This window comes from Barbus barbus (genome assembly GCF_936440315.1).
Source record: "Barbus barbus genome assembly, chromosome: 40".
NCBI classification, from domain to species: Eukaryota; Metazoa; Chordata; class Actinopteri; order Cypriniformes; family Cyprinidae; genus Barbus; species Barbus barbus.
In genome coordinates this window covers 17,059,692-17,081,951 of record NC_136718.1, presented here as the reverse complement: position 1 = coordinate 17,081,951, position 22,260 = coordinate 17,059,692, and the positions used below count along the sequence as shown (strand labels likewise).

The window sequence follows — 22,260 nt, the reverse complement described above, 5'->3', positions numbered from 1 at the left end:
CTTTTGGCTCCCGCTCAGAGGATTGATGTCTGGGAGTCAGTGGGGGCTCCACTGTACCTTTATTACTCATCAGCTGGGTACCAAACTAATTTGATAAAGCGCCACTTAATACACCAAACACACACACATACTGTGACCGTGCCTGGCACGCCATCAAGTGTGTCAGGCCGCCCAGCAAAAAACCCGGACGTCATGTAAACATGGCGTATAATTTTTTTTAAAATTATTTTTCAGTAAGAAATTACATGAGCTGGACTCGAACTTGCACTACAACTCAACATGTCAGAGCATGCACTAACTAAGCATTTGTTTGTACATTACCATATATGTATAGATTTAATATCAATGTGTGTAATTTTACTGTAAATTACTGTAAAATTGATCAACAATCATTTATTATTAATTAAATTAAATTATTTTGTATTATAAATTACCTCATACTTTTCTATAATAATTATATTACCATATGTTTTAATGAAAATCTATTTGATATTTAATAAATATTAATGTTTAAATATAATTTTTTTTTAAAGGCACCTTATAATTTACAATGAAAACTGTAAAGTGACATTTCCAGAACTCCCTGTTATACATCACATTTAATTATCATTTATAGTTTTATATATTTTATAATTTTATAATAATAATATACTGTAATATTTGATTGTATTCTCATCTTATAAGGCCTGAGACTGTAATTTTTTGTGTAAATTTCAAGCAGATATCCAGACGTCTATGTTATACTTCACATTTAATTATCTTTTATATTTCTGTATATTTAATATTTAGCCATCTAATGATGTTATAATATTACAATATTTTAATATATTTGATTAAATTATGTATTAAATTATTATTTTCTTCATCTCATAAAGCCTGAAACTTTGTCATCAAAATTAAAACATTTTTTTTATGTATAACTATATAGTGAATAGCTCCGACAGAGAAATTGTGTATTTCTGTAACAAAATGATTGACACACATATATGGGAGAAAGATAAACATTCTAGAAACTGTAGCAGAATGAGGCAGAGGAAGAGAAAAGAAGAGAGAGGAAGAGGTTGGTTTGGTAATTACTAACTGTGTGCCCAGGCAGTAGAGGACAGTGTGTGAGTGTGTGTAGGCCCTGGTGCTCTGATAATGAAGGGTTACTGTTGCAGATCTGACAGCGTTAATCTCCACATCGTCCTCGCCTGGTATTTACCCTGCTGGGGAAAGAGCGGCAAGCCCACCTGACAACACAGTTTACCCACAGCCAGACACCTCAGGCTCACACACACACACACACACACTGCACAGGGATCAATTTCAGCTGCCATCGTTATCTCAAAGACAAACCACAAAAAACACCAAAAAAAAAAACAGGAAACATGGAGAGGGGAAAACTTTTTCTTCACCTTTTTGTCAGTCTTTCCCTTTCATCTTCTCTTCCTCTCATTTGAAGTTTATGAAGTACTGTTTAAGCATTACAGAGGTGCAGACAGAGGAATATGAATATGCATCGCACCATATGGTTGCACTTGCTCTGGGACTAGGTGTGTCCAGAAGGTAGAACCACGATAATGCATTATTCTCCCCTCAAATGATCAGGCTCGTAGTGCCACAGCAAACCGTGGCCAAGTGTTCATAGCCCCTACTGACTTTGAATGATGTGGTCATGCAACTGGCCATCCTGGATGAGTGAAAGAGGAGAAAGTCAGCGAGAGAGTGAGCTATGCCTCTTTTTTTTTTTTAGTTCAAATGCAAAAACCCTGACAGAGCTGTGATTAAAAGTGATATTTCTGACACGTTAGGATGCACACAGGAAGTAACCTTCTCCAAAGCCTTCATTATTAGATGCATGACAGACCTGAATATTTATAAAATATGCTTTAATAATTGATAACTGCAATCTGCTACGGTAATTCATCAGATTTGCACTTCAACAGAGTATCCGTTTTCATTTTAAAATAATAATAAGTCGTATGCTAATGCAGGTGAAATGCAAAATTGCGACCCTTGTGTGGCTGAAGCTCTAAATGCATTTGTGCCATTTTTAGTGCATTGAAAAACAACGGCGTGTTAATGATATTGCCCTCGCTGCTCGTTTAGAAACTGTTATCAATGTCTGTGATCATTTGTGCACCGCTCGTTTTGTTGTGCACTGAGCTGTTGTGCTGTTTACTTGTGTAGCTTCCGTTTGAGGGCACATCACATCTAAAAAATCAGGAAACCAGCCTGTTTTAGTGTAGAATATACAAGAAGCTGATGTGGTTTTATCAAAAGCATATTCTTTGTTTGAGTCAGTATGCAATACTTCCTCTTGTTCTTTGACCAAAATAGCACACACACACACACACACGCGCTCATCTTTTGTAAAGCTTCTACTCATGATGATTTCAAAAAGAGCAGCCACAGCCTTTTTTTCCCTCACAAGTGTATCAGTTTGCTTTTGTACACAGGTATGAAATGTTCTCACTTTCAAACTTGAGTTTGTGTGTTCTTGCAAAAAATGCTAAAAGCATTTGGCATCTTTGAAAGCGACGCTTGTATTTGCAGGTTTTTAAAAGCATTGCCATGAAATATAAATGTATATATATATATATATATACTACTGCTGAAACGAGTCAAAAGTTTGCATGTTAAATACATTAAATGTCAAGTACTCATGGAGCAGCCATAAATGATTTTGGCAGTCTAATGCTTCAAATACATGCATTAAATAATTAACAAAATATATAAATGAAATATTACGTTTGCAAAGAATTTCATATGTAGCTACAATTTGTTTTTGGCTATAAAACTTTGAAAACAGATTTTTCTATTATTTTCAATATTGTACATTTAATTTTTTTCAATTTTGTTTTTTTTACTGATGCTGTGCATATTCATTACATCTTGTAGATCTGAATGTCTTATTATAGTTACAGTAAGTGCTTTGTTCATATTGTTTGTGTTTTTTTTAGCCAACGCATATTGAGGTTCATGACACACAAAATGATTCAGATGTTTCAGTCTTGTCAATTGACCGCATTTCACTGTAACAAAGCCTAGATTAAAAGAGTTCAGGTTTGTTTTAAAGAGGTATTGTTGCAGAAGGGAACTTGGAGAACTAAAAGAGTCTGAACCTGAGAAGTTCAGGGGACACCTGTAAATTGTTCCTCTGTGCATAAAATTGAAAGAAAAAAAAAGTCAGAGTCTGTGAAGCAGAGCAAATGTTTTAATGGTGGCCAGGGATCGAAGCTGTCAGCAAGGCTTCCTGTCTGGAAATGTCGTTTTTTTGACTTAATGTCACCTTCTTTTTCTCGTTTCTGAAGATGTGCACCGGGAACTACAACATGCAACAAAATGTGAGCAGAATTTCAGAAATTTGTTCCAAAAACATTAAATGTGTCAAAATTCCAGTATCTTAAAAAATGAATATTTAAGGGTAGCTTGGAATTAAATTAAACAATCTACAAGCAGGATGAATTTCTAAAAGATTATTTGTTTTCTCTAAAGAGAAAAACTTTACATTTCAAATAAATGAAGAAATAAATACAATGTAATATTTATTATTATATTGCATATATATATATATACACACCTTTTTTAACATTATTTATATTAAAATATAGAAAATGTACAGTCTTTTTTTTGTGGCCTTCTTATTTGATGGCATCCTACACAACAGATTTTAGCCCAATCAGATGCCTTCTCTTCTGCAACTGATTGGCATATAGCAAATCGTGGTTCATGACTGTGACATTTAAACCAATTATATATTTAAAAAAGATGTCCTGCCAAAACTTTCTGTTCCAACACAGAAACATAAACGACATTCGATGAGCACTTTAAATGTTCTGCCTTCTTTTACTAACTTACCTGGAGGCTTTACTGCACGGCTAATTAATTAATTCTTTTTTTTAACAGCAAAGTGTCTTAAAGCCTGTCAAAATGTCTTAAGAGTCTTGTTAAAGAAGTGCCACAACTCATTTCTCTTTAATGAAATTCATATGCTGGTGAGAGGGGGCATGTCTAAACATCTAAACAGGTTGCTTTTTAGGTTTCACACTGAGGTTATCTGAAAGGGCCCTCGTTGATTGACGTTATCCGTCTTGACAGCGCTTCATATCAAGGTTAACCTGACGTTCGAAGGCCCGAGAGGGAAAGAGGCAGAGGAAAACAGAAGAAAAAGTCAGACGTCATCCGGGTCCTGCTCCTCTCTGCCACTCTTTCCCTCTCTCTCACACGGCAGGTGGAGGTTTCTGCACTCTTAATTGATAACTAATCGAGCAGCGTGTGCTGTGTTTCCCCCGGAGGATGGCCCTAATGGTGGCTTGGCTTACTCAGCAGCGCAGCTCCGGAACCACTAAATTAAATATATCCCCACAGATAATGACTCTGAGTGACAGACTCCGGTCTGGGTGGCTCCAGTGGCCACCAACCTCTCGTTGTGCCCTTGCACTGGAGGAACTAGAGTAGCCCACCCCCTTCTGCGTCCGCTCGCCTCCCCAATGCCCCACGCTAACCACAGCTCCTCGTGACAAAAATACATCTCAAGCAGTTAATCTGTGCAGATATCAGCTCAAGTGCCCTTCAGTGGCACTGGGAGCCTCTCCTCATAACCTTGATTCCTGTCAAACTCTCGCTTTGCACACGGGTTGCCCCTCAAACATGGCAGCTCGGTCAATTAACCCCGTGTGCCAGGGTCTGCTTCAATCAAACTTCCACCCAACGGGTGATGAGACCATCATTTACTATTTTTAAATGTAAAAATCTTATTTTACAGAAGGCACTCTACAACCATTGCTGTTTTTAAAGAGTTTGTTCAACCAAAAATGAAAATTCTGTACATTATTATACATCACGTGACTTTCTTTTTGAAAAATACTCTATTTAAACTTTTTTTTAATTCATATTTTTATTCAGCTAAGATCATTAAATTGATTGAAATAAATTCTGTTCTTTTGACTTCTTATTCATCAAATGTTTTATTGTTTCCACAGAAATATTAAGCAGCACAATTGTTTTTAACATTTATGATAATAAGAAATGTTTCTTAAGCAGCAAATTAGCATATTAGAATAATTTCTGAAGGTTGCTGAAAATTCAGCTTTGCCATCACAAGACTAAATTAAAATAGAAAATGGTTATTTTGTATTGTAAATTATTTTTTAAAATACACTTCAAAAAAACATTTTATTACTGATTTCACTGTATTTGACCACATAAATACAGCCTTGGTGAGCACAAGGGATTTCTTCCAAAAACATAAAAAAAAAAAAAAAAAACATATAGTGACCACAGATTTTTTTTGGTCCATTCAATAAGGGTCCAGTGATTTTAAAAGTAAAGAAGGAAGAAAGAAAGTCATGCAGGTTTGAAACTTTATGTTGAGTTAATTATGACAGAACCATTCTTCAGAAAACACTGTGCCAGCTGTGAGACAGACTTCCTTCATGAGCACGTGCAGAGCCACTCGGATCACCTCAGATTTTACTTTTCCCTATTCCAGCCCTTCTGTCCTCAGGGGACGTCTTAAATGCTTTGTCTTATAATTAGGCTTCAGGGATGTATTTGTTCTCAGAATTGAAGAGTTGCTGCCTAACTGCGCTGCTTAAACAAAATATTTCCGTCTGTGCGTCAAAATATGCATCTGCCATTTTCTGTCCATTGTCCTCAGCGGCAAGTATGTGCGTGCCTTTTTTTCTCCATGGCTTGTTTGTTTTTGTTACCTGCAACAGGATGTAACTGAATTATTGTATGTGGCAGAAGGTTTCAGAAAAAAAGAGAGAGGGAGAAGTCAAAGTAGGTCCTTCAAGGTCAGTCCAAAGACAGCATGCAACATGCAAGGTCACATTCCAGACTAAAAGCAATAAGTGCTTTATTGATGGGAAAAAAAACACGCAGTGCAAGCAAGCAGATGTGCAACGGACTGATTAATAATAAAACAGATTTGAGTGAGTGTGTTTGTACTTGTGTGCATGCCCTCTGCATTCATATTTTGCTTCTCCAAAAAAAAAAAAACTTTAAAGTCAGGGGAAAAAAAGAAAAACTCATGAGCATAATTGTTTTGTCCGGATGTGCATCTCCCACTAAAAAATTGATCCCTGCATGGGAATCTGAAAAATCCATTAGAGTCCATCAGACAAAAAAAAAGGACAGAATGATAGAGTGTGTATGAGTATGAGCAGTTTATAAAACCCCATCATAGTTTTGCCATTAATGCACATGTCAGCAGACATTTTATTTTCGGCACAACTTCTTAATGCAACAACTTTCTTTTAGATATCAGATACTGCCGAAGAGTCACATTACAAAACTAAGACCAAAAGCAAAACTATTAAAATAATTATCATAGAGATGCGGAATGCATGGTTTCTCCTAACCTGGTGCAGTTCTGAGAAGCTTTTTATTTGTTTAGTCATTTTTGCCCTCGTTTACAGTATACTACAAACCAGGTAAACCTGCCCTGTGAGCACCGATCCTCCCCTATCATACTGAGATACCAAACAAACCTGTTTAAAACCTCAAATAACCATCTTTTACCTTCTAATTCTTTCTTTCACCTCCTTTTTCTTTATGCTTCACCTCAGCCTCTCCTTCCATCTTTTTCCGCTTTAAGCGGCAGTTGGGAATGGCATTGTTTTTAATCATCAGAACCCAGAAATTATTATTATCGCCTCTGACGCGGCAATTAAAACTTCAGGTCAGAGGCACAACGAGCGGTGATCAGCAGCGAAGCTGAGAAGTTTTAATTAGACGATCAGAACCATTAATGCACAAAAAAAGGTGTGCGTTGGGAAATTAACGTGAACGTCTTAATCAGGGTTACCGACTCCGAAGAGGAGTCAAGTGAACAGAGAGCAAAAAACAAATCATTTCCGCACCACTGGGACAAAACTCAATTAAATATGCATGCAGAAAATGGAAATTCGGAGCATCAGCACAGACCGTTGGAAAAAATACGGCAAATTTCATAGACGGGGTCGCAGACCTGCTTATTGTTATTCTTGTGTAATAAAATCGAAAGAGAGGCCAGATGCTGGGGAACAAGAGTGTGTGGAGAACAGGTCCGATGCTGACTTTTCCGCTTCCCTTCCCTCGGAGCGGTGGGGGACACAAACTCCTTCCTGCAAGCTGTAAATTAGTAAAATAAAAACAGAGGGGATTATTTCAGCATATGTGTGTCCGAGCTTTAGTAGGTGAGGAAATACCTGGGAACCTGGCTCCATCTTGTTGGAGTTGCAGCACATAATGAGAAACTGCACTGTAAATATGCAAAATAAAGCACCAAGGAAGGGGCAGGAACAGCTAACCGTTCTCATTTCTTGGTTTATTTGACATTTACCTCATTAAGTTGCGTTTGCAGAAGCCCCTGACAGTCAGAGGTCCTAGATTCTCTACCTGGAACCAAAAAAAGAAAAGAAAAGGTCATTCATACACATTCCAGGTCAGTAAATCTGTCAAAAGGATTATAATATCAGAATAAAGCTTTTAAAAGTCAGGACAGAAAGAAACTGCTCTGACAGGAGGATCTTTAAATAATGAAAAATAATCCAACGCTGTCCAGGCCTGTTGCATTAATGAATGCTCCGTATTATCAGGGTTTTGTCCTTGCATTAGTCAACGTATTTTGAAAGTCTGCTTGAAATCAGACAGGGCAGATCAGAGTGTTAGATCACCGCTAAGTCAAGGGATTCAGATTTAGCCAAGTAAACAGAGTTTGTTTCTAAAACAATCGCTGCAGTGGATGCCAGGTGAGAAGGAGTATGTCATATCCCAGCTTTAGCGTGCATACGCTTCCTGTCAGAACGAAAGTGCGAGAGAGCGAGAGAGGGAAGAACAGGACACGCCAATCTAAGCAGTCATTAACAGCCACTTCCTCACTCTGGTGGGCTGATTGCAGTCAGCACACGTTCGCTCAAATAATGCACTTCCAACGGCATTATTAGGATTTGAAACACCACTTGATTGGGCATGATATCATTCCGGCACATAAACAGAAGCTCCGCATTATACGAGACATGCAGGGCCTGGAGAGCCACGTTCAAGGCAGCTTTTCTGTCATTCCCGGCATCCTCTGCCTCACGCTTCTGAAAAGAAACAGGGCTTGTGGGGCCTTTGATGTGCGAGCAGATAAAAAGAAGAAGCTCTCTCACTCTTATTGTTGAATCTGTTTAGAATAGTTTCTTGACTTTTTCGCAAAGGTTTTCTCCTTATACAGTAAAAGCATTACGGCAATTCCAGCTCTGCACTATTTCCAGTAAAAAAATATTGTCAGCTTTACAATAAACAGGACCTCTTAAAGAAAACAAGCTTTTGCTGTGATCATCCCCACCGTTCGTTTATTATTCAGCGCTGACAGGCGTCTTCGAGGGCCTGAAATAATAGCGTTTCGCCGAAATACGTTTGGACACATCAAATCAGTGAGGTTTGCAGTTTGTTACACCTATTTTTCTTAACATGAGTGCCGGTCCCCAGAGTGGTGGGAGGGATCCCAGAGGAGAGGCTGTTCTTTTATCTGCATCCCTACTGATTTTATCGCACTGCATGCTATCATGAGCACAAACGACTTGGAGTAAACAGCGGCGTTACCATAGCGATCTCCATTGTTGGTCAGAGTCGAGGCATATCTATTGCTGGGCATGTATTTAATGCAGCAGCTACTAACTGGTTTACCGTGATCGTTTTTTGAGCTCCGGAGAGTCTCATTAGTGCCCTGATCCTCTCTCATTTAAAACCTCATATCTCATCGCTAGACAAAGATGTCTTTCAAGTACACAGCCTTATTTTTTGTAACAGTGCTAAAGTTTTTTTTTTTCAGATTATATTTATTATAATATTTATTTCATATAATGCATCATATTCATTAATGTAATATTTAACATTTAATATACATGCATGAATATGATTCAGTTTAGAAATAATTGTTTTCCATAGAATTTTCCGTTAAAGTTTTCTATTCACATTAGTTTGTGTGCATGTATAATTATATCTTTAATTAGTTTTATAAATAATTTTTTAGAATATTTATTTTTAATTAAAAATGTTACAGATGTTTGTGTATCTTTGAATTAAATTTTTTGCATTATTTACAGTTCCTTATAAAATTACTAATCATATTTGCATTTGCCACATGGCGAGTACTAATTTTAGATGCTGGGTGTTGACCATGGGTGTTTTGATTGTTTAAAAAAAAACGAGAAACACACATAAATTGTGGGTAATGGAATGAGATCGCTTCTCAGGGGTCATTTCCTACAAGGAAAAGCAAGATTGCAATGGAAAGGAAATCACTAGTTAAAGCGTGAAATACTGAGCAGGGTAAACAGTGAATGACCTTTACTGTTACGCCCAAATGACCTCAATCTTCCTTTGGAGGTGTTCTGAAAAAATACTTCAGAATTTATGTTTCCACTTCCTAATAGTTTTTGCAGCTGATATATTTTTTTTCTTTTTTGGGTTCAAAATTGCTGTCCTCAACTGGATGACCTCTTCAACCCAGGCCTTGCAATTGTCTAAAGTAAAAATGAGCACATCTGAGGCGTTTAGATGCATGTGGTGTAGCGCAGAGCGTGCATAATTCCTCAGCTCATTGTTTCAGAGAGGAAGTGTTGAGTGTAAATACAGTAACTGAGAAAGCATGTGCCGGGGGCCACAGGGTGCACGGCACATCTAGTATGTAACGGGGCTTACCTTGAGTCCCTTCAAAAGCTCATTATGCCAAAAAAAAAGAGAAATGTAGATTTCAATTTTACACTCTTTCTCATCAAAAACGATGTGATATTTTCTTGTTAAAGCATCCATTCGAACCAAACCAGCTTTTGTATTGACAGCTTCATGTGATGTTTAGAAATAGCTCATCTCAATGCAGCGTCTAACTACCAGCTAAAGCGTTCCACAGACCGTTATACGTCCCACAGGTTTCCCATTCTTTATTTACTGCATGATAAACATCTAACGTTACGAGCAGGCTCGATTTTAAGCCTGGAAAACCTATTAAAAGTGAACTTTGCTAAATCTTTGCATCAGATTTGTGGCGAAAGGGCGACTTAGCAGTGAGAGAATTCTGCCCTTAAAAAGGCATCTCTGGATATGGACGGACCCAGAACAGCTGCAGGGGGGAGTTGACACAGGGATAGATATTATAGATAGCACATTGGGGTGAAATAGCAAATGACCAGGCCCATGCAGAATCTTTACATGCAGATTTCCGTAGAATTATTGGAACATTGAGCCGTGGAAATTCATGCTGCTGTAAACTGGAAATGCTCTCGTTGTGCGGCAGGTAAAACGGAATGAGTCTTTGTGAACCGGAACCGTGTGCGAATGATCAGTTCCATTTCACTCTCAACTGTCTATATTCAAGGGGGATGCACAGGAAGTGTGTACTGTATATCTAACTCTCAAGCCACTGTTTTGATCTCTTAAATGTCTACTGAAATGAGAATAGCTGTTTATGTGGTAAAAAAAAACTGTTGGTGTGGTGGTCTTCTGCACTCTATGAGCAGGTTTAGGGGCTGACGGCGAATTTGAGTGACAGTTGTAAAGACTAAAGCATGTTGAGCAAAGGGAGGTGAGGGGATGGTAGCTACTTTTTTCTCTCTGTGTTTGTCTCTTTTATGCTTGCTTTCTCTTTCTTTCTGCTTCCAGATGTACTTTCTTATAGTCTTCCTTGCTCTCATCCCTGCGCTGTCAGAGTTAAGGCTCACATTGGCAGGACGCTGGGCCTCTTTAGGTGAAGGGAGTCTTCAGTCAGTGTCAGGCTGTTTCTATTCTGCTGTCATGTTCAGGATTAAATCTCACCATAGTGTTGGCTTGACACTGTTGGGGGTCTAATTGCGATCTAGTTTTTCTTCTCGGTTTGTAGGAAGAGATATTTCTCTCTTTCCCTTTCTCACCTTCTATTATAAAGTAGGTGTGAATGACATCTGCAACTTACAGACATGCATATGAAGTTTTCTTTATAATTCTGTATTGTTCTAGAAAAGGAGTGCCAGTGTTAAAATGCGCTTAGTTAAACAGGTTTGTGGTTTTTTGCGAGAGGCATTGTGGTTAGCTTGAAGCAGTGAAGAATGGCGCAACCATTATAAATGAGTAAACAACTTCCATAAGTCTTGTTTTTAACCACTAAAATGTTCTTTCTTCTTTCTTTCTTTCTTTTTTCGTTAACAGCTGAGAGGAGTTTATGCACTGAAAAGACCTCAGGAAAATCCACGATGGCCGCCAAAAGGAAAGGTGGCCTAAAACTGAATGCGATCTGTGCCAAGCTTAGCAAGCAGGTGGTGTATGACGGCAGTTCCCAGAATGCAGAGGGAGACTCAGATTTAGTGGACAACAGCGAGCGGGGCAGCTTGCACTATGATGAGGGCGACAGGCCTGAAAGCGACTTCCCAGAGGGCCTGACCCTGGGCCAGAGCCTTGAGGAGGACCAGAAACGGCGCGAGGCCATTGAGAAGTGGGTGAACGGCGAGTATGCTGACGATCCACAGTCTTTAGACAGGGGCGAGCACAGGGGACTCAAACCCAACAATGGAGACGATTGCCCCCCTGGAGGCATCTATATGGTACAGCCCAAAGGCTGCAGTGATGAAGAAGACAACGCAGAAGAAGCCGACACCATGCCCGGCTCCCATGAGGGCAGTTATCATGAGGACAGGGATTCGGAAGGCAGCCCACACAAGGACGACAGCTACCAGCCCACCACTGAAGCCCCCCCTCGCAAAACCTCTTTCTCCTCACCAGGTATCAGCGCTTTCTTTTAGGATGATGTCATTAGTTGCATAGGTATTTGTGTGTTACACATTTTTGTATGTTTGTGTACAATATCCGCAATTTGACAGCATCTCAAGCTGTAGACATTCAAATATAACTTCAAGGTCCCCTGATGCACAAGTTCTCATACTGGGATGAAGAGACTTCTGTCTGAGATATTCTTTATAAATGAAAAAAAGATCTTTCTAAATTAAATTTAGATAGAGATAGATAGATAGATAGATAACAATAAAATGGTGTTAAATTGATTATGTGATGACATTAAAAATGTTACATTTTTTAAAATAAAATAAAACTAAATACAAAATAAAACCAACTTTTTAATTTCAAGAATTTATTATTCTATGTATCTCAAAACATTTACATTTTAGATGCTTACATTTACATTTTACATTTACATTTACATTTTATGTTGATTTTGTGCATTTCAGCATCTAAAAAAACATGCAGATCTACACTTGACGTACAGTACAAATACCTGCGAATACTATTAAGATCACATTGTTCAGTATTTTTCTCTATGTAGCCAAAACAAAGTGTGCATAAGCAAGATAAAATCTCTCCTCAAAGGCCTGCCGGCTCAGTTTTCACAGGTCTTACTTTACCTGTGTGCTTTGCAAGCATAATTACAGTGACACTTTGACAGGGCCACAGCTACACAAGTGCAGTTCTAGGAAAGAGAAATCTATAACATGAAAGAGCACTGTTGCCATCCGCAAACATACTGTATAGAAACAATCTGCATTCGGGAAAATGGGAACTAAAAGAATAAATACATTTTTAGAAGAGGCTTATAGAGACTGCCGCGTATGTGTGTAGCAGCCGAGGGGCCAAGAGTGCTAGCAGGCCTGCTAAGCTTCATATTACACCCAGGATTACACTCTTGACTCTTTGATTTTCTTTAAGCTCACAAAACGTAGCTACCACCCAGACCCAATTACATAGTAGACCAGCTCTGCCAAGACTCCAGGTCTCTATCAGTTCAGGAGATTAAATCCTAGAGATTAAAAAATTTAAAAAGTATAAGTCTTGAGTATAACGAGTGGCCTTCAAATCAGTATGGAAAGAAACAAAGACTGCATTTACTTCTGTGTTTGCAAGACAGTCATCTAGATAACATGAGGCATGCGCTACCATCCTTCACAAAGTGATAACACGCAAGCAAAATCTGCAGAAACTGACACAATCTTCACCTTAAAACCTCTGTGAACTTTCACCTCTCAGGAAGACTGCAATACTCGACAAAGGTACAACAAGACAGAAACTATGCTAGATAACAACAGGAGATAAGAGATATCACTTTGTTAAAAAGACGTTTCTTTTCTCAGATAGCTACCGAAATCGGGTTAAGCTGGTGCTTTTTTGTTAAATGCTTTCTTCTTTCAGTTTTTCTTCTGCTTCGTGTTTTTTTTTTCATTCTTATGCTTGTGGCCTCTATCACAGAAGTAGGGCCAAGAGTTTCTCAGAAAATCAAGTATTTTCCGGCAAACATGAGTGACTTGTGGTTTTAATCAGTCATTTTGTGTTTATTTCATGGTCATAAAGAAAGCTGTCTGTAAATATGTGTTTGTGTTGTACACCTTTGCTTTCATTGAGCCCCGGCTGCTTCTGCATCTCAAAATGAAGAAAAAGCGTTTGAAGACTGCAGTGAGCAGACATTAGTCACCACTCTTGTCTTGAGTTGTTTTTCCCTCCTCTCTCTCTTTGTTGATTGTAACTAGGGCATCTATACTGCCATGTTACTGAGCGGCTCACAATTAAAATATTTTTTCTTCCCTCGTGCTGCTGTCTTTCAAAGGCTGATGCGGAGCGCACATAATTATGCATATAAACATAGTGGCTTAATTATCTCTCACAACATCAGTGACAATGTAATTAACAAACATCGCAAGATCAATGAGAGAAACTGCGACCTTCAAAACATTTAACTCCTCACATCAGGGGACTGAGCAGAATCCCTATCAGCATAAAATCACAGAATGCCTTTCCCATAACAGTCAAATGCATGCCATGCTTCCCAACCAGGCTAGGCAATAGATCATGTAAAAATATCAGTGCATAAAATATTAGATATATTAAATAATGTTGTTGTTTTTTTCAACTCGTATCTTTTTGAAGTATATAATTTATAATTGTATTTATAAATAAATAAATACATTTCAAATTCAATTTCATTTAATCATTTTTAGTATATATTATTTTTTCACTTCAGAATAATTTCTAATAGAATTTAATTTAGCTTTTCTTTTCATTAAGCTGAAGTGAAACAGGCTAGCCAAAGATGTTTGCTAAAATTCACAATTTAGCCACATTAGCTTGCTAAATAAATTAAGCTACCTTTAGTTTTGCTAATCAACAGAAGCTATCATCCACTGATAAAATATTTTTGTTTAATGAGTGGTTTCTCGATATCACAGCTAATTTATTGAAGAGAAATATAGAGGTATGAAGTCTACATCTTTCAAAATAATAAACTGTTGAGTCTAAAACTGATCGATTTGATTTAAAAATCAGTGTCAGAAATGTCGGTTTGAGAGCAGTGACTGTTGTCAGTGGACCCTTGATAAGTCCATATATATATATAGATCCTTACATGTATGTCCTTATCATCACCACCACTGGAAGACAGAATCAGCCTTCTTCTGATGGCCATGTTTGGTCAGCAGAAAGGAGATATAATGCCCATTTGTTATCACACCACGGAGGGAAAAATTTACCTTAATTGCCTCAAACGTAGACAAGGGCTTTGTCACAGGCTGGAATTTGCCAGTATGAAGTGGTGAGATTAGGAGCACTGCTTTTTGTACTCTCCAGTGACATGAGGAAGAGAGAGAGAGTGCTGGGAGTTCAGCCAGGCAAATCGTACCTTTCCCCCAAAGCCATGGCTTTCCAACCACATGCACATGACATCATTTGGAGCGTGTGAGATAAGGATGAGGGGGAAAACTCATTTACATGCTGTTTTAAAAGGTTATCTCCTCTTAGGTCCTGGCATAATGTGTGCAGTTTAAGTCCAATCATTCTCCTGACACTGATAGTCTATTAAACCCATACAGAGCCGCCCACTGGCATGCTAGACTTCTCGACCTGTCTACTGTTACCACCTGCTACTACTGTTGCCACAGCTATTACTTTTCCTGTGTGTAGTACAACCGACATCTCTTCTAATACCAACAGATTGATTTCAAAATGACGGTTCACTCAAAAATGAAAAGTATTAAATAGAAAGTTCACCCAAAAATTGGTATTTTGTCGTCATCCGGTCACTTTCATGTTGTTCAAAACCTGTCTGGTTTTTCTTTGTCCGTGGAACATAAAATAAATCGTCTGAATAAGTTTGTTTGCATTCCTTGAAAGAAGAAAAACTGAACAAGATTGGAACAACATGAGTTGATCGTTTTGGGTGAACTATCCCTTTAACAGTATAGTGGCTGTATATCATACAGATGACTTTTGACTCTAATAATAATGCTAATGATAGACCGATAACACTCGGAGACAGAGAGGGGATTTCTGTCAGAAAATGAAGGGAGTTTCCCAACTTTTTGAAAAAAAAGGTACAGATGGAATATGTCCAATTACCCAAAGCAGGAGTGTCTTTGATTGCTGCCCTTGGAAAATGTTCAGGGACCGAGATTAAAGAGCCGGTCCTGACTTTAAAGCTGTGTAAAATCACATGACCCGACAAAACCCCTCTAAGCAGTCATGACCTATTCAAAAATACAGTCACTGGATGCCAAATTTATGACTGAAGCCTTGCTCTGCCAAACTGAAGTTGTGGAGATACGTACAGTAGCACTAAATATCCTTCAGTAAGTAATAATGGCTCGTTATTTTTTATTTGTGGCTGATTCAGCAGTGATTAAATTAAGGCCAATTAACAATAAATGAGTGTACTTTGTCAAAATGTAGTCAAAATAGCAGGCACTTTCACGGATACAGTGCGCTTTGGTGTCTAATGACTTTTTAAAGCATTAGAGGCACACAGATCTCATCTGGCTATAGCTTTCAGTGTATTTTCTGATCATTTTATATGTATATTAAAATATATACAATACACTTATCTACAATAAATACATCATTTTATTAATATATATATTTATATATTTTTTATAACATTCTTTTTCTTAATCTAATTCATTTTGTTGTATTCTGAGTGTCGTGCTGCATATGGCTGTTTGTGTGATCAATAAAACTTTAAAAAACTATACATATAATACCTTTCACACCTTGAGTCAATTTCAGTTCCTTTTTTGTACCCTATTTGGTGAGCATGACAGTAATACTCCAAGGCAGCAATGAATTGAGAAAACAAGTAGATGTGGAGACCTGTAAGGACTGTCATGAAGCTCTAATCTTTCAGCTTGAGATGAAATGATGTGCTCAAACACAGTAGAAGCTGCTAAAATGATGCATGGCAAAGCGTAGGGAGTTTCCTCTCAAATACCTGATACATTTCTCTTAAATTTTTCATGCCCTTTCCATCTCCCAGATCACTTTTCATACTGATGTAGCACGGCTAGGACTAGCCCCAATGCAGCAATGGAAATTTGGGGATTATTTTACATGCTGAGAAGGAGATGTGAAAAGTACGGGCGAGAGACCGATTTAGCAATAACATAGAAATATGAGACCAAAGCTGAAATATTTTAGTATTAATTACCATGGCCGTGGCTAATGTTACCTCTAACCGTCTCATTTGCCCAGCAATGAAAAAGGCAATCTAATAAATTAAAAAAAGGTCTGGTGGAGGGCAGGGGTCCTGGCAGGGTGGAGAGGGAGTTTATCTGACACCTCTGTGAAGTTGCCATTTGGAGCCATGTTCTTGTACCAGGGTAGCTCTCCTGACAGACAAACTGAGACAAGATGAGATTTTTTGCATTCATCTGCTGTGGTAAACACTATATCAGAGCCAAGAACTAAGTGTACCGGTGCCAGAGGGGTTTGTGTCCCTTTCTCGCTCACACACTTGCACAAACAGACTCTGAAAGAGCAGTAATTTGGCCTTTATAAGGGCTGGTTAAGCAGCAGGGGAAGCTTTCAACCCAAATTGTCTCCTTTCGACCAGCTTTCTGACCTCCCTCCAGACCTATGTGAAAGTTAATGTTACAGAATTTATTTCACTATACTGCAATTAAACTACACCTTTACCTCATTCTGTCCATCTTATTAGGCTTTGCTATTTTATTTTATTTAATTTTATTTTATTTGTGTTAGATAAAAGGAAATCTAAGTACTTTTTTGTATTTTGTATAGGAGATACGTCCGCACTACATGATTACGCCGCCAACACCATGAATGAGTTCTTACACATGTTCGGCTATGAAGACCAGCAGGGTCGGGATGAGCTGGCCAAGAAGATCAGCTTTGAAAAACTGAAAGCAGCTACCTCAGATCCCTCCTCCCTGAGCAGCGAGGAGGCCACCCGTCGAGCTCGCTTCTCCAAGTACGAGGAGTATATCCGCAAGCTGAAGGCCAGGGAGCCCCTGCCCTGGCCCGTGCAAACCAAGCCTGAAGAGCTCAATTCCAAAATGGAGAAAAGTGCTGCCCTCATCCAGCCGGCCCTCGCAGGGTCAGAGGGTCAGATATTTCCACCCAGAATGGACCACAAACAAAGCTCGCTCAACCCACCCCCAACCAACCCTTCACACATCCAGAAGCTGAAGATGGGCGAGAGTCTCAGACAGCAGAACGGCAATTCCTACAAGCGGCCCTCCAAGTACGACTTGGAGAACGTCAAGTTCCTGCACCTCTGTAAGCCCGGAGAGGGCAACCCTGACATGGGTGGTGCCATTGCATTTAAGACCGGCAAGGTCGGCAGACCGTCAAAGTACGATGTACGAAACATCCAGAAGCTCATCCCTGGGAAGGTTGATCCTCCGATGATGCCGGGCGTTCTCCCAGCTACGGCAGGAACCCCAGGAACACCAGTCATCAATACAGCTGCTCCTGCGGGGGTCGTGGGACCTCCCGGGTTGCCCGTAGACCAGGCAGGCCACCTCGGCTTTAACACTGACTACATGAAGTCCAGCTTCTCCAAGACTGACTCCATCACTACTGGAACCGTCTCCTCAGTCAAGTAAGGCAATCTCTGAAAATTGTACTGAACTGTTTAGACATTAAATTGACAGGAAATTACTGTGATTTTACCAATAACCAGTGTTTCAGACTTGTGGGGGTATCAGAAGACGTCCGTTGGCTTTAAAGTCAGATTGCAAGTTTGTAGGGCCTTGATTGGCACACTTTCTATGAGTTTTCTTGACCTTATCAATGTTCAGAACCTTAATGCTGTTCTCCAGCAGTCCCTGGTCCATCCAGCAATGTGGCCATGTGCAAGCACAAACACATACAGTGATTTGTTGTCAAAACCACCCCTAAAGAGGCAGATTAACCCCAGGTCATCCCCTGCTGGAGCTGCTCGCGTTTTTAGTCCTGAGTTAGTGCAGCTGAACTGCTGCCACCTTGTATACAAAATGCTTCACGCAGAGTATAATGTGTTACATTGTGAATTCCTCCGTTTAAGTGCTTATTCAATGAAGGTGGGATGCTAAGTCAAGCGCTGCCACTAAACCCAGACTTCCAAGTAACTGGTAAATCGATGAGAATTGTTTCTGAAACAGGATGTCCTAAAAGCTGTAGTCATCCCTCATACAAGAGCCAATCAAACAAAATAAAATGCACGCAGCCATTTTGTGGCTTTCTGACACTTGGCACACACACTCATCTTTGTATTTGTGCTCTCTCCAAAAACACACATAAATAATTTATGCATTCAAAAACAACTGTGCTTTCATTGTTGGGAGGCCATGAATCAAACGCGCATATATACCTCCCTGATTCATTCCCAAACCAAATCGCTACTCCATCGAAGAAAATGTATATTGATAGCCCAAACTTTGAAATGGCTCATAAGTAAATACTGCGTCAGTTTGTTTTTATTACTGATGGAATGCATACCATTAATCCTTTTCTCTTTTTTTTCCGTGCTATGATAGGAACGGCCTTCCTCCCGAGAAACCTGCCACAGAGGACATCAACGTGTACCAGAAATATATCGCCCGGTATGCAAATACTCACCATCACAAAACTTCACGACAACATTCTTTAATCGAGGACATATTTTACGCTTTAATAAAGTAGGACGTAGATATGCGAAAATACACTTTCTGTGCGGACGATAAATTATGCCAGGTTTATGGACTAAGGAAAATTAATCGAATTAAAGGCTGGAAAGTGAGTAATTTTTTTCCCCAGTGTCAGTTTCCCTGCCAGCGCTGAAGCCGAACTCTGTAAAATCTTGAGCAAACAGCATGAAATGTTTGTGAAAACATCGGACACATTAGACTGCCCTGCGTGTGCCCGTGAGTCATCGGGCATGACTGCACAGATAGTTGAGACTTTAATTTCTAATATCTGCACTTCAAATGAAGATACTGAATCAACTAAATGACAGGCACTCGCGACTGCAGACAAAGCACGGAGATAGATGCAGCGCACTCCAATATCGGCTTCTGTTTCCTTTTGTCACGCCAGTAGAAAGGTGATTATCATTTGTTTATTTATTCTAGCCTTAAAGAGAGAAAAAGGCGCGTTTCAAAAGGCAAAGTGGCTTTGGCGTTAATGATTACTCTCCCAAGCCGTAACATGAAGGCCACAAATCAAAGCCCTGGCACTAACAGACACACACACATCCTTGTGCACACACAAAAACCCTCCTTGGACTGATTACATTTTGCAAGAAGATTTAATTAAGGAATTTTTAATGAGGCTTCTGCTGGCACTGCCAAGAACTGTTTTGATATTTGCACTGCATAATGCATAAAATTTGTCTAAACATCTCGGCAGTTGATGCGCGGGGAGGCAGTAGATAAGCCCAGATACAGTTTCAATTTCCGTGTTGGGAAAAAAAGAAAGGAAAGAGAGGAGGGGAAAAAAGAAAAATGAGGACTCATAAAAAGGGCAAATGCAGCCTGGTGTATTGGGGGGTTGTTGAAGGATCGGGGGGTGGGGGTGGGGGGAATCATCCACGCTAATGAGAGAACAGTCGTGCTAAAAAGCAGCTTTGTAAACTTGTCTAAACCCACCTTCCCCCCACAAAAGGGGAAAAAGTTCTTTATCTCCTCGCACTGCCGCGGTTTGATCTTTAAAGAGCTTCCCTGGTAGTGTTTAGTCACTGTTTTCCCTCCTAAATGCTTTTATGTACCCACCATTGCGCCAAACTTTGATCGGCGTGTCTCTATTGTAATGGGAGATGTGCGGCAATCTCTGTATCGTGGCGATATTAATATTTAATCCGCCGCTGAATAGCAGCGTGGCTCATTAGCCCCCTGACGCGGCAAGTGGGAATTGTCCAGAGGCAAAGTGATACAGCCGGGGTGGGCTGCCATCCCAGGGGGCTTCTGTGTACACAGGATCGGGAATGTTTGAGTGCGACGCAGAGGGCGTGCTAATGGTGGATGAGTTTAACATGTGCATCTGCTGGTGCAACTGTGTGATATACTATACCTTAGCCTGTGCTCTAATCTCTTTTGTAAAAGAGTTGGTTCACCCAAAAATAAAAATTCTGCTCCCATTTATTCACCTTCATGTCATTCCAAAGCTTCTGTGGAACAAAAAAAGGAGACATTTTTGAACATTATACTGGTCAATTTTTTTCCCCATTCAGTCTCTGTGAATGGGGGCTGAGGCTTTTAAGCTTCATGAAAATATATTATAAGAATGGACCGTACGACTATATTTTTTTTAGTTTTAAATCCAAACAATTGCTTTGCATGGGAAACACACAAACATTTCAAGCTGTTTACTGCTGTGACTGGATCAGCAAGTCATTTAGTTGAACTCAAAAACCAGATCAGTTCAATTTGTGAACGAATCATTCATTTTGAACCAAACCAATCCAACTAAAAAAAAAAAAAGATTCGTTCACCAACCTGATAATACTAGGCTACTTCTTCTGAGCTGTCATGAATGCAGCTTCAATTTTAATATACCTCTAGTAAAACATTCAAATGGCTTCAGAAGACTTGGAATATAGTTTTATAGACAAATTTTATGATACTTTTATGGAGCTCAAACTCTCCAGTCCTCATTTAGTGCAATTGCATTGAAAAAAAAAACACTTTTTTTTTTTTTTTGTGTTCCATGAAAGGAAAAATATCAAGGGGGTTTGTAAAGGACATGTAGGTGAGTAAACAATAGTTTTTGAGTGAACTGAACCTTTAAGAAGCAAACGAAACCACCCCAAGCGCCTGCCACCTCCCCAGTCCTTCAGAACACCACCCACGTTTAGCAGGTAGTGGATTCGCCATTCAATTAGCTTAATGAACTCAGCAAAGTGATTTGTAAAAGCAGTCTAGGGATAATCCAGGCAGTAGGGGGAAAAAAAATTACTTAGCTTTTTCTCTACTTCAGCAGATGGTGCTCTTGGCAGCGGCGGTGCGAATGTTTATTTGTGTGTTTTGAGCTGTAATTGGAGGTTTTTAACAGTCATCATCGTCAGGGTTATAATCAGCCTGTAAACACTCAGGAAATGTGCCTCTTTAAAGCGCCGCCAATCCGCTGAAGACCGGGCGAGTCAGTCGGCGAGAGTGAAGAGGAGGAAGCCGCACTCAAACCTTTCTATTAGGCCTAACCTTTCCCTGATTAAAGCATAGGCTGTTAACCTGGAGAGCCGAACGCTGATTTGGCAGGGCTTAAAGCACGAGCAAATGAGTGAATTATGTCGGGGGTTACAGTTTAATAAGAGTCTACCTACTGCCTTTGAAGGCAATGGAACTAATTTGGTGGAGATTGCTGTGGCTGGAGAGTGAATTGCAATCGTATGGTCGAAGAAGCGTAGGCCTGTTTTCTCTGTGTTTATAGTTCCTGGTAATGACTCTGAGCTCCGTGAAGATGACTCTGTCAATGTTAGGGCATCTATCAAGCGGAGATAAAAGGCTAAATTGCCCTTTCAAGATCAGCCCCCACATTGTTAGAGGTTTTATATATGGAATAGAAATAGCGAAATGCTACTCCGTTTCAGTAAACGCAGAGCTTTTCTCTTTGAAATTGATCGCTTTGTCTCACTTGCTGTTTTTCAAATAGTGTTTATCTTTGTGCTCAATGTGATAATAATGTTTGCATTCAGAATGCTCGGCCAAAACACTAACAATGACACAAATATGATATTTCTGTCTCATTGTAGGTTCTCTGGGAGCCAACACTGTGGCCATGTGCACTGTGCTTACCAGTACAGAGAGCATTATCACTGCATGGACCCCGAATGCAACTATCAGGTGAGTACGATGCAAGTAAAATCGTCTGTAACTTTCTTAGTTCACCCACTTTGTGATGATAAATAAGATTGTCAGCTGGTAACTTTTGCAATTCAACTGGCATAGTTCAACACACCTAAACATTCACCCCTCACTGCTTAAAATCCAAGCACCTGGCTTCTTTAAGGACAACCTCATAATGCAGAGAGTGCCACAGCACCAGTTTAAAGCTCACCTTCACTCTTTCCCCATCACTTCCTGACAGGAG

The 22,260-nt window shown here is 39.5% G+C and overlaps 1 protein-coding gene across 1 annotated transcript in view; it reads left to right on the top strand.

Annotated features, from left to right (window-relative positions):
* The window catches only part of LOC306860032 (zinc finger protein castor homolog 1-like), an 81,510-nt gene that overhangs the window by 37,310 nt on the left and 21,940 nt on the right, over positions 1-22,260 (top strand). Inside the window, exons 2-5 of the mRNA XM_079401554.1 lie at positions 11,140-11,709; positions 16,996-17,818; positions 18,735-18,800; positions 21,923-22,013. Coding sequence (XP_079257680.1) covers positions 11,140-11,709; positions 16,996-17,818; positions 18,735-18,800; positions 21,923-22,013 — 1,550 coding nt within the window. The remainder of the gene's footprint in view (positions 1-11,139; positions 11,710-16,995; positions 17,819-18,734; positions 18,801-21,922; positions 22,014-22,260) is intronic.